General features: G+C 51.8%; 1 protein-coding gene across 1 annotated transcript; it reads right to left on the bottom strand.

The window, feature by feature from the left end:
• Positions 1-6,760: 6,760 nt before the first annotated feature.
• Positions 6,761-10,591, bottom strand: LOC135814730 (uncharacterized). Its single transcript, XM_065327935.1, has one exon. The coding sequence runs from the start codon at positions 10,589-10,591 to the stop codon at positions 6,761-6,763; it is 3,831 nt and encodes a 1,276-aa protein (XP_065184007.1).
• Between the last annotated feature and the right edge of the window lie 548 nt (positions 10,592-11,139).

The raw sequence follows: 11,139 nt of genomic DNA, 5'->3' as shown, positions 1-11,139 counted from the left end.
TTCATTCTCCACAAACTGGTGCCGAAACCTTTCAAACTCTTCTAGTATTTTTGTTGAAGCTCTCCGTTGGAAGGTTCTCTGCTCGTGCTCGTACAGTTCGAGTCATCCCGGCGAATGTCTGTAGACTTTCAGTACACCCACTTCGTAGACTAGTATACAGTCATATTAGTCATGCCAAAGGAAAAGTTTCTTGGTACATGTACTCTGTACCTTCGGCGCATCCGACTACAGAAACTCGACGCCGTGATCGATGTTTATATCACCGAAGCACAAGCCCTCGCCAATGCAGCTACATCAAGTGACCACGGGGCCGATGACCCTGACACTCACAGTGACAGTGACCAGCGTGGCTCGGCGCAACCCCGTTCGCAGCACTCTGCCCTGCTGTCCTGACGAGCAAGCGCAGCCTCCACTTCTGAGAACAATCCACTTGAGCGTGCGGGAAAGCTCCAGCATTGACCCACCGACTCCCTGTCCGGATGGGGATATGACCTGTACTTAGTATGGATGACTTTTTTTTTTTTTTTTTTTTTTTTTTTACAAAGACCACTTAATGCCAAACATGAGATGCAGCTAGGGGAAGCACGCACAACCTGAATCGTGGCAGTGGTGGTGAGGTTTAGGGAGCTCCGCCGACCTAGGGTCTCGACTTCATAGCCACCTAGACGCACCAAGAGTGGGTGGGGAGGGAGAGAGAGAGAGTGGGAGAGAGCGAGAGAGAGAGAGAGAGAGAGAGAGAGAGAGAGAGAGAGAGAGAGAGAGAGAGAGAGAGAGAGAGAGAGAGAGAGAGAGAGAGAGAGAGAGAGAGAGAGAGAGAGAGAGAGAGAGGGGGGGGAGAGAGAGGTTCGAAATTGTTAAAGTAAAATAAAAGGAACATTGAAAATATGAGATGATTGGTGAGGTGACTGCAGCCTCAGCTATTTGGCCAGCAAAGTCATAATTGTTACAGTAGGCCAGGTATTACATGAACAAGGGAGCTACTGTGCCGCAACATAGAGCGAGGGAGAGTATATAAGCTAGCGAAAAAACTTCAATAAAGACACTGTCTCAGACGCGGTGTGTGCACTACGGCTGAGGTGGGTGTGAGAGGTCTGCTAGAGGCTCTCAGTCGCCCAGCTCCAGTGGTGCAGCTGGAGGTGACGGTGGACACGGCACTTAAAGGCTTGCAGGCCCTCCAGGTGTGGGGGTCTCAGCAGTATGCTTTGGGGCAGAGCATTCCATGTCTGCACAGCGCTGGCAGGAAATGCGCGAAGACAGCTGTTTCGGGTGCGTGCTGGCAGGTTAGTCGATAGCTGGTGTGGGTGCGTAGGCTGAGCAGACACGCGGGTGGGCTGTATGTCCTGAGGTCGACGTTGGGCACCAGGGGGGAGGATCTTCTTTAGCGGGCTGTCCGCATCTAGGCAGAATAGCTTGTACAAGTATGCAAGCGAGGCCACTGTCCGCAGCAGAGATAGACTAGGGAGCCAGGAGCCCGATCCGATGATGTGGATGGCTCGTCGCTGGATCTGGTCTAGCTTGGCCAAGTGTGAGGGTGGCGCACCAAGCCAGACCAGGGGACAGTACTCCAGCACAGGTCGGACAAACCCATTGTAGGCTCGGAGTCGGTCAGGGGGCTCTAGGATAGCAGAGGCCTTCCGCAGGAAGCCTAGGCGTTGCTGTGCTCTGGAGCGGATCGTGCGGATGTGCTGCGCATATGTCAGCTGGGAGTCAAAGGTGACGCCCAGGAGCTTCAGGTGGCCTGCCTCGCTGACTGGCGTAGCGTCGAAAGTGGTTCCCGGGAGCTGCCAAGGCTGGCGATGATGTGCGATTGTCATGGCTTGGGTCTTGGAGGGCTCAAACTTGATCTTCCACTCCACGCCCCAGCGAGACAGTGCATCCACACCCTGTTGCATGATAGCAGAGCTGCCAGGTATGGACACTCTTGAGGTGATGAAGTTGAAGAGCGTAGTGTCATCGGCATATGCTGCGAGGTCCATTCCAGGAGGGAGATGGTCCTCGGCGTCATTTGTGTACAGGATGAACAGTGTCGGTCCCAGGATGCTGCCCTGGGGGACGCCAGCTCTCACCGGGTAGGGCTGAGATAGCTCCCCACCAACAGCTGCGGTTAGGTTCCGGTTGCTCAAGTAGTCGCGGAGCCAGCCAAGCAGGTGACCAGCTACGCCATAGCACTCTGCCTTGTGGAGCACTCCGATGTGCGAGACACGGTCAAACGCACCAGCCACATCCACTGCGATCACCCTTACTGCACCACCGCTTGCGGCCACCCTGCCCCACTGCGAATTCAATAGGGTGAGGATATCCTGGGTGCCAAGTCTGCTGCGGAACCCATACTGGCTCTGGGAGAGGATATTGTTTGACTCAAGGAATTTCCTGAGGGCACGGTTGACGATAGCCTCCATCACCTTGGACAAGATGGGGAGGAGTGAGATAGGTCTGTAGTTGCTCACATCGGATTTAGATTTCTTCTTGTGGACGGGTACAACCATGGCAGTCTTCCATAGGGTAGGATGGCGTCCTGCCCGAAAGGACTTGGCGAACAGTTTCGACACAGGGACTGAAAGTTCCTTGCTGCACTCCTGCAAGACTCGGCCAGGCAGGCCATCTGGTCCTGTGGCTTTTGCAGGGGAGACCTTCCTGAGCTTGCGCTCGACCGCACAAGGTCGGAAGTGCACTGTGTGGAGCTGCGCATCTGAGCGGCGACGAACTGGTGGGAGCGCGTCTGCCTGCAAGTCATCCGTACCCAAACTGCACTTTGACGAGAAGAACTTTCCAAAAGCCTCAGCTTTCGCTGCGCTCTGCCTGACTTCGACACTGTTGGCCTGGGTCAAGGTCGGGATCGCCGAGGAACGGCTGCTATGGCCACCAGCACGTTTGATCGTAGTCCACCACTCTCGGCTGGAGAGACCTCCAGCGCTGATCTTGCGCCTTACTGTCGCAATGTGGGCCATCTTTACTCGATGCAGAGTGGCGACTGCGGCAGTTGCTGCCTCCTTGAAGATTGAAAGAAGTGCAGCATCATCTGGGGACGCCCGATGGCGCCTCCACGCCTGTTGTTTTCTGTCAACACATGCTTGGCATTCAGGAGACCACCAGATTGGGTTGCTGGCTCGCTGCTTCAATACTTTGGATGGTATGAATCGTTTCATTGCCTCTGTGACTTTCCTGGTGAGTTTGTCACATGAGGTGTCAACGTCATCAGTAGCAAGGAAGGACCAGTCTGAGTCGCGCAGGAAGGCGCGTAGGCGGGGCCAGTCGGCTTGCTGGTACCGCCATACTGTGCGCTTGGTCGGGCGGTCTGGGGTTGGTGCCACATCAAAATGTGCAACTATCACTGCATGTTCGGATTTGCCAAGGGGTGGATGCAGAGGCGTGACGATTCTGCCTGGTAAATCTGACATCACGAGGTCCAAGGTGTTGCGACCATGACTCCAGCGGCCAGCACACCATCGTCACAGGGTCATTGTTCACTGCTGGCCGCAGGGACGCTCGCACTCGCATCACTGATTGCAGCGGCCTAGACTAGAGCCGCTGTGTCTGCGCCGTTGTGTGTGTGTGTGTGTGTGTAGCACAGTACTCAACATAGCCTCAGCGTGTGATCAGTAAGTCCTGCTTGCAAGCCGTTCTAGCCAGACTAACATGACTGTGTTATTCACTCATCGTGTACAGTGTGCCCTTACTGAACATACTTTCAATATTCCACTGTCTCCAGTGCCATAAACTATGTATGATAGTTTGAACGGATGATTACAAAAACAATAATAATTTTCAATTCCCCTAAACTCCTCTCAATTGCCATGCATTGCGCGGCCTGGAGTAAGAGCGATCCTTTTTGGATGCCCAGCAAGTGCTGTCCATGTTATAAATAATTATAATCCAGGAACACATGTCTAGAAGCTAGCTAGGCAACTCTTTCCATCTATCGTCTCCCAATTTCTTATTTTTCATATACATGTTACTTCGTTCCCATCTTTCTGGGGAGAGTGTCACGACGGGTGTCGTGATTCTATTCCACCTATACACATATGCAAACCAAGTCATCATATTACTACATGTTCAGGAGTCGCGATCTGGCTTCACCTTTTTTTCTCCTCGTTTTTCACTTACAGTTCCATACGTAGTACCTCGCGAGTTCGCCATTCTGGGCTCACACCCAGACCACCGCGTGTCGACCACGACATGACAGCCATCTTGTTCTTTTCTGTTGAGTTAGTCCCTTTCCGTTTCACCTTGGGGCAACAGCAAGTTTCTTCGCTCTTGCCTTATCACTTCAAAGAAGCGGAAACTGTTTCAATACTCTATATCCTTGTGCGGTTTGAACTCACCCCTAGCTCTCCCACTCACTGTACCCAAAACTTCATTCCGCACAAACTGGTGCCGAAACCTTTCAAACTCTTCTAGTATTTTGTTGAAGCTCTCCGTTGGAAGTTTCTCCGCTCGTGCTCGTACAGTTCGAGTCATCCCGGCGAATGTCTGTAGACTTTCAGTACACCCACTTCGTAGACTAGTATACAGTCGTATTAGTCATGCCAAAGAAAAAGTTTCTTGGTACATGTACTCTGTACCTTCGGCGCAGCCGACTACAGAAACTCGGCAGCCGTGATCGATGTTTATATCACCGAAGCACAAGCCCTCGCCAATGCAGCTACATCAAGTGACCACGGGGCCGATGACCCTGACACTCACAGTGACAGTGACCAGCGTGGCTCGGCGCAACCCCGTTCGCAGCACTCTGCCCTGCTGTCCTGACGAGCAAGCGCAGCCTTCACTCCTGAGAACAATCCACTTGAGCGTGCGGGAAAGCTCCAGCATTGACCCACCGACTCCCTTTCCGGATGGAGATATGACCTGTACTTAGTATGGATGACTCCAGCGGCCAGCGCACCATCGTCACAGGGTCATTGTTCACTGCTGGCCGCAGCGACGCTCGCACTCGCATCACTGATTGCAGCGGCCTAGACTAGAGCCGCTGTGTCTGCGCCGTTGTGTGTGTGTGTGTGTGTGTGTGTGTGTGTGTGTGTGTGTAGCACAGTACTCAACATAGTCTCAGCGTGTGATCAGTAAGTCCTGCTTGCAAGCCGTTCTAGCCAGACTAACATGACTGTGTTATTCACTCATCGTGTACAGTGTGCCCTTACTGAACATACTTTCAATATTCCACTGTCTCCAGTGCGATGAACTATGTATGATAGTTTGAACGGATGATTACAATAACAATGATAATTTTCAATCCCCCTAAACTCCTCTCAATTGCCATGCATTGCGCGGCCTGGAGTAAGAGCGATCCTTTTTGGATGCCCAGCAAGTGCAGTCCATTTTATAAATAATTATAATCCTGGAACTGATGTCTAGAAGCTGGCTAGGCAACTCTTTCCATCTATCGTCTCCCAATTTCTTATTTTCATATACATGAAACTTCGTTCCCGTCTTTCTGGGGAGAGTGTCACGACGGGTGTCGTGATTCTATTCCACCTACACACATATGCAAACCAAGTCATCATATTACTACATGTTCAGGAGTCGCGATCTGGCTTCACCTTTTTTTCTCCTCGTTTTTCACTTACAGTTCCATACGTAGTACCTCGCGAGTTCGCCATTCTGGACTCACACCCAGACCACCGCGTGTCGACCACGACATGACAGCCATCTTGTTCTTTTCTGTTGAGTTAGTCCTTTTCCCTTTCACTTTGGGGCAACAGCAAGTTTCTTCGCTCTTGCCATATCACTTCAAAGAAACGGAAACTGTTTCAATACTCTATATCCTTGTGCGGTTTGAACTCAACCCTAGCTCTCCCACTTACTGTACCCAAAACTTCATTCCCAAAACTTCATTCCGCACAAAAGTCAAGCGTGGAGAAGTACCGGGCCCCACCTAGAGCATCCAACGTATCATCGACCCGGGGCAATGGGTACGGGTCCTTGACCGTGACATCGTTCAGCCGGAGATAGTCGACGCAAAAGCGCATCGAACCGTCCTTCTTGGCAACCAGGACTATTGGAGCTGACCAAGGACTGGTGGACTCTTCAATGACCCCTTGGTCAAGCATGTCCGACACAATACGGCGCGCCGTCCCGCGTGACGCCCAAGGCAGCCTGCGGGCAGGCAGAGAAACGGGATGAGTCGTCCCAGTGTCGATTGAGTGACTCATGCGGCGAGTACGGCCGAGCTCCTGGGAGCTAAGGGAAAAGACGTCACGATACTGGGAAAGTAACTTCTGAAGCTCGGCGAGCTCATCAGCAGAGAGGGCGGAATGGTCAACGCGGAGCGCATCCCAGAGCTGGGTATGTGGTGGCGGATCATCCCATAAGTCATGGGTCAACTCATCATTCTCAGCGGTATGTACAGCGTTAATGGCATAGGCATGTGGGAGAATTAGACTATTATTATTACATACCGAAGGTTTATACAATGAATAAGAACAAATGCAAAGGAGCCATCAAAACTACGCTCCTTTCCGCACAAAACAGCAAGAAAGAACTAAGGAACAAAAGAGATCGCGTGCCTTGCGCACGCAGGCACGACAGGCTAAATCAGGTACAGCAGAAGAGAATACGTCATGATGTACAAGAATGCATAAGTACTGACGCAAGTCAGTACGACGTAAGAAGAGCAGCATGAAGTAGTACACTGTACACATCAAGGGGGGTCATTCTACTTCACCCCTCCCCCTGGTGGCCACAATAAAGGACACCAACACAATAAAGAAAAAGAATGAGAAAATAAAACTGCAAAACAGCCCAAGAAACTGAGCAAAGGCAAATATCACCGAAAACGCACGGGTTGCTGCAAATCGGCTCGGTTGCGCAAAACAGGGCCAGGCTGCACAACAGCAGGCTCATGCAAAGGCAGCAGCACAACACAATCATCCAAATCATTATCTGCAGGCACACTAGCACAGCTGTCATCAGCGCACACATCTGCAGCAGGATCATACTTTAATAAATCAATATTGATAACCTTTTCGCCAGAACCATCTGTACGAATAATGACAACAGTAGATGGCGAAATGACAGATTTAATAAGCCAACCACCTTCGTACGGCGAAAGACACTTCTGATGACGTGTTGGGCGACAGAGCATAACTGGTGTGTCGATACTGTATGGACATTCAAAGGCATCGCTCGGTACAGGATCTTCCTTCGACAATTCCATCTCGATGTGGTCACGGATCTGCGCGCTACGTTGTTGCAAATGGTCTACCCACGCACTGGATGACATGCTCGGCTGCTCAGACTCCACAATCACATTGGTCGGCTGCCAACCACACATGGCTTTCATTGGCGAAATGCCAGTTACTGAATGCGGCCGTACTCGGTAATGGTGTAGCAGCAGATCGAGATCAGAACGCCAATCTCTTGACTCTCGCAGTACTTTCCGAATCAAGGTAAGTAGCGTGCGGTTGAACCGCTCGGCTGCTCCCTGCGATTGAGGGTGCCTAACAGCTCCATGACATACGGTAACACCAAACTTGGTGAATAGGGCTTCCACGATGACGTTAACAAACTCTGTTCCATTATCGCATCGAATTACACGGGGCGGTCCCCAGCGACAGCACACAGACACAACAGCTTGCGCCACACTAGCACCATCATGGTGACGTAACGGGATGACTTCGGCATATTTGGTGAACATATCCACACACACTAGAACGCAGTGAAATCGATCATCTCCACCTAGTTCTAAAGTGTCAATCTGCACGACTTCCCACGGATGGGACGGAATCACAGCACGCGCTGGCGGGGCACGAGGGCCACGACGAGGATTCGCTGCTTGGCATTGACCGCACGCCTTGACGAACTGCTGACACAATGACGACATGTTCGGCATGAAACAATGCGAACGCAGAAATTGCCACATGGTTTCCCATCCAGCATGGCCAGTGACACGATGAACAGCCACTAATACACGCTCATGTAAAGACGACGGAATAACAGGCACAGACACTTCTTCATTCACAGGAAGCTTGACCGTACGGATCAATACGCCATCAACTACGGACAGTTGAGACTTGACCTTGCAGTACGCATCAACAGAGACATCTTCACCAGCAGTCAACTGCGCAACGACACGCGCAATAACTGGATCGTTCTTCTGTGCAGCAGCTATCTCAGCTAACGGGACAGGACTGGTCGAAATCGCGGCAGCTGTAGCGACAGTGGCAACACTATCCGCCGATGCGTCGGTCTCACGCTGCTGCTGCTGCTTCCAGTACCGCATGTACCGCTCGGGCACGCGGGTCAGTTGATCCGCCAGGTTCTGCTTCGACGGAACCCACACTACTTTGACAATCATGTCCGATGTAGCGACCAGGTCTTCAATGATCTGCAAACGACGTTCAACAAGAACTTGCTGCAATCCGCTGACTTTCACACGCTTCAAATTATCAAGCAGTGACGTCAGCCAGCCATAGACGGTTTTCGAATCAGTGTGCAAAACGAGATTCTGCACATTCCACTTGGACGCAAGTGCAAGACCCTGGATAGCAGCATCCAGCTCGGCAATATTGATGTGACGACGGTCGTTCGGCTTCCGTAACCACGCTTGGTCTTCCACGATCTGGTCACCAACACCAATAGCGACACCGGTTGCAATATCCGAAGCGTCACACCACACGCTCCAGGTGGCAGCAGTTGGGATGTTCCAAACACCTCGCACTGGGTCCTCCGCCAGCACGCGCACCATAGCTTCTTGGCACAGCCGAGTCAGCTCCTCTGGCAGCGGTTCATCCCAACCACGAACCAACGATGCGAGCCGCTTCAACCATGAACACAGCGGTCTCAGCCATGAGCAGACGGGGTAGTGGCTGGTCAGCTTCCCACACCACTGAAATACATTCCGCTTGGTTGCCAACTGTGGTGCTTCGATGTCTGTGATGTCGCGCCGTTGCCAGCGCACTCCGTCACTAGCAGATGACAGCTTCAAACCAAGGACAGTGGCTTCGTGAAGCTTCACAGCAGGCTTCGTAGGCAGACCGTAGGTCTCTAAGCAAGCAGACACAGACTCTGACTGCCCGGACGGAACAATGATGTCGTCGATAAAGTTATCAGCATCGGGAAACTCACGGATGGAGTATTTCACAATAGCATCCATCAGCTTTGGCGCCACACTAAGACCAAAGGCCATCCGCTCCATGCAGTAAGTCTTTCCCTGCCACACGATGGTCTGATACGGGAACAGACTTGGATGCAGTCGGACGTTCAAGTACGCTTTCCGGATATCCACTACTGACAGCTCCGTACTCTTGGAACGCCAATCTCTCAACTTCTCACCACAGACCGGAACGTCATTGCCAGGATGAGACAATATGTGATTGTTGAGAAGACGGAAATCCAGACAGGGCCTGACCGGTGTCGACGTCTTGTGTTCTTGGCAGGTCGCTAGCAGGGGCAACACAGCAGCTGGCTCACCATGGATAGCAGGGTCGTGAGGCACCATGAAGCCACGGTCAATCCACATGGCGACTTCGTCACGAAACTTCTGCTCTTGCGATGGCGTCAACTTCCCACGGGAATACTCGCCAAGTCCACTGCCGATGGAAGAAGTAGGTTGCTGTCCGCCTTTCCATTTCCACTCGACTTCCCAATAGCCACGCTGCGGGTCAAAGACAGCTTCACCGTCGTCCATACTAAGGCGCACAACGTTCTCGTCTTGCGTGACACCGACATGACGGGACAGCTTGTTGGCAGCAGCTGCTGGAGCAGTCGACAGTGTCGGTAGATCAGATTGCTGCGGACCAAAGCGCACACCACACAGCACATTGTCCACGTCGCTGTACGCCAAGTGTACACCTTGGTGAACCGAAATGATATTCAAGCCGATTATCATGTCTGCCATGACTGACGACAGGTGCTCGACTACAAGAAAGTCGGCCTTCGTCAGCGGCAGCTCAACAGCTTCATCGCTACGCTCGACTTCAACACAAACACGTCCCAGTATCTGCACTGCCTTACCACTAACATCCACAATTTGAGTGGCATCAGACATGATGTGCAGGTCCATGGCCGACGCTGCTGACGCTGCAATCAGAGAGTTGCTGGAGCAGGAGTCTACAGCTGCTGACAACCGATGCACATCATCAGCCTCACTCTGCCGTGCGTCCACATAAATGCGCGGCAAGCTACACGGGGACGATGTGGCAGTCACGGCTAAACAAACACCAGTGTCAGCTCCTGACTTGGCCGCGCTGGTCGATTGCTTGCTACGCTTGGGGCAGTTCGCCAGCATGTGTCCCTTCTCTTTACAGTGAAAGCACTTGCCCTTCAATTGGGGACATAAACTACGTTTGTGCCCAGACTGCTTGCAGTGAAAACACAATACACTGGATGGAACAGCAGTAGACGAGGATCCCTTGTTACTACTGCTGGCAGCTGCTGATACAGAACTTGGAAACTGGCGCGTCACTCGTTGCGCAGACCGTAATGCCTTCACCTGATCCGCACACTGGCGAATCTTCAATGAGCTCGCCGCGTTCTGCAAACGAATCTGTCCGGCAAACTCCACAGGTAATCCGGACAGGAACTGCTGTTTTAGCACAGGGTCCTCACTGACCTCTGTATGGCCACTGCACCGCAACAGTCGTCGCAGATCCGCCATATAAACATCGACAGTCTCATCAGTTCTAAGCTGACGACGCACAAATTTGACATAATATGTCAAATTTGCAGTTGCGTTCTGCATTTGGCAGCACGAAGGAGGAAGCATATTATGCTTCCTCCTTCGTGCTGCCAAATGCAGAACGCAACTGCTCATAAATCAATGTATCGTCCTTCCGCGACGAATCATCTAACTGAGACCATACTGTAAAAGCATCCTTGTCCAAGAATAGTGGTAAGTATTCAGCTCGCTTCTCCTTCGTCTGCCATCCTTGTATTTCGGCAACAACTTTAAATTTTGCCAGAAAAGTTTCAAGGTCTTCGCTCCGGCCACCGCCAAAAGCTTTCAACAACGACAGACCGACAGAAGACGACATTCTCAGCAAGCGACACTAACACTAATCTAAGCCGGGTTTCGGTACCACTTTGTGGGAGAATTAGACTATTATTATTACATACCGAAGGTTTATACAATGAATAAGAACAAATGCAAAGGAGCCATCAAAACTACGCTCCTTTCCGCACAAAACAGCAAGAAAGAACTAAGGA

Source organism: Sycon ciliatum, chromosome 1 (genome assembly GCF_964019385.1).
Source record: "Sycon ciliatum chromosome 1, ocSycCili1.1, whole genome shotgun sequence".
NCBI lineage: Eukaryota > Metazoa > Porifera > Calcarea > Leucosolenida > Sycettidae > Sycon > Sycon ciliatum.
The sequence above is the reverse complement of the archived record's forward strand: the minus strand, read 5'-3'. Positions and strand labels throughout refer to the sequence as shown.

Coding starts and splice junctions, on each gene's coding strand:
- LOC135814730 (XM_065327935.1), bottom strand. CDS start 10,591: ATGGCGGATCTGCGACGACTGTTGCGGTGCAGTGGCCATACAGAGGTC.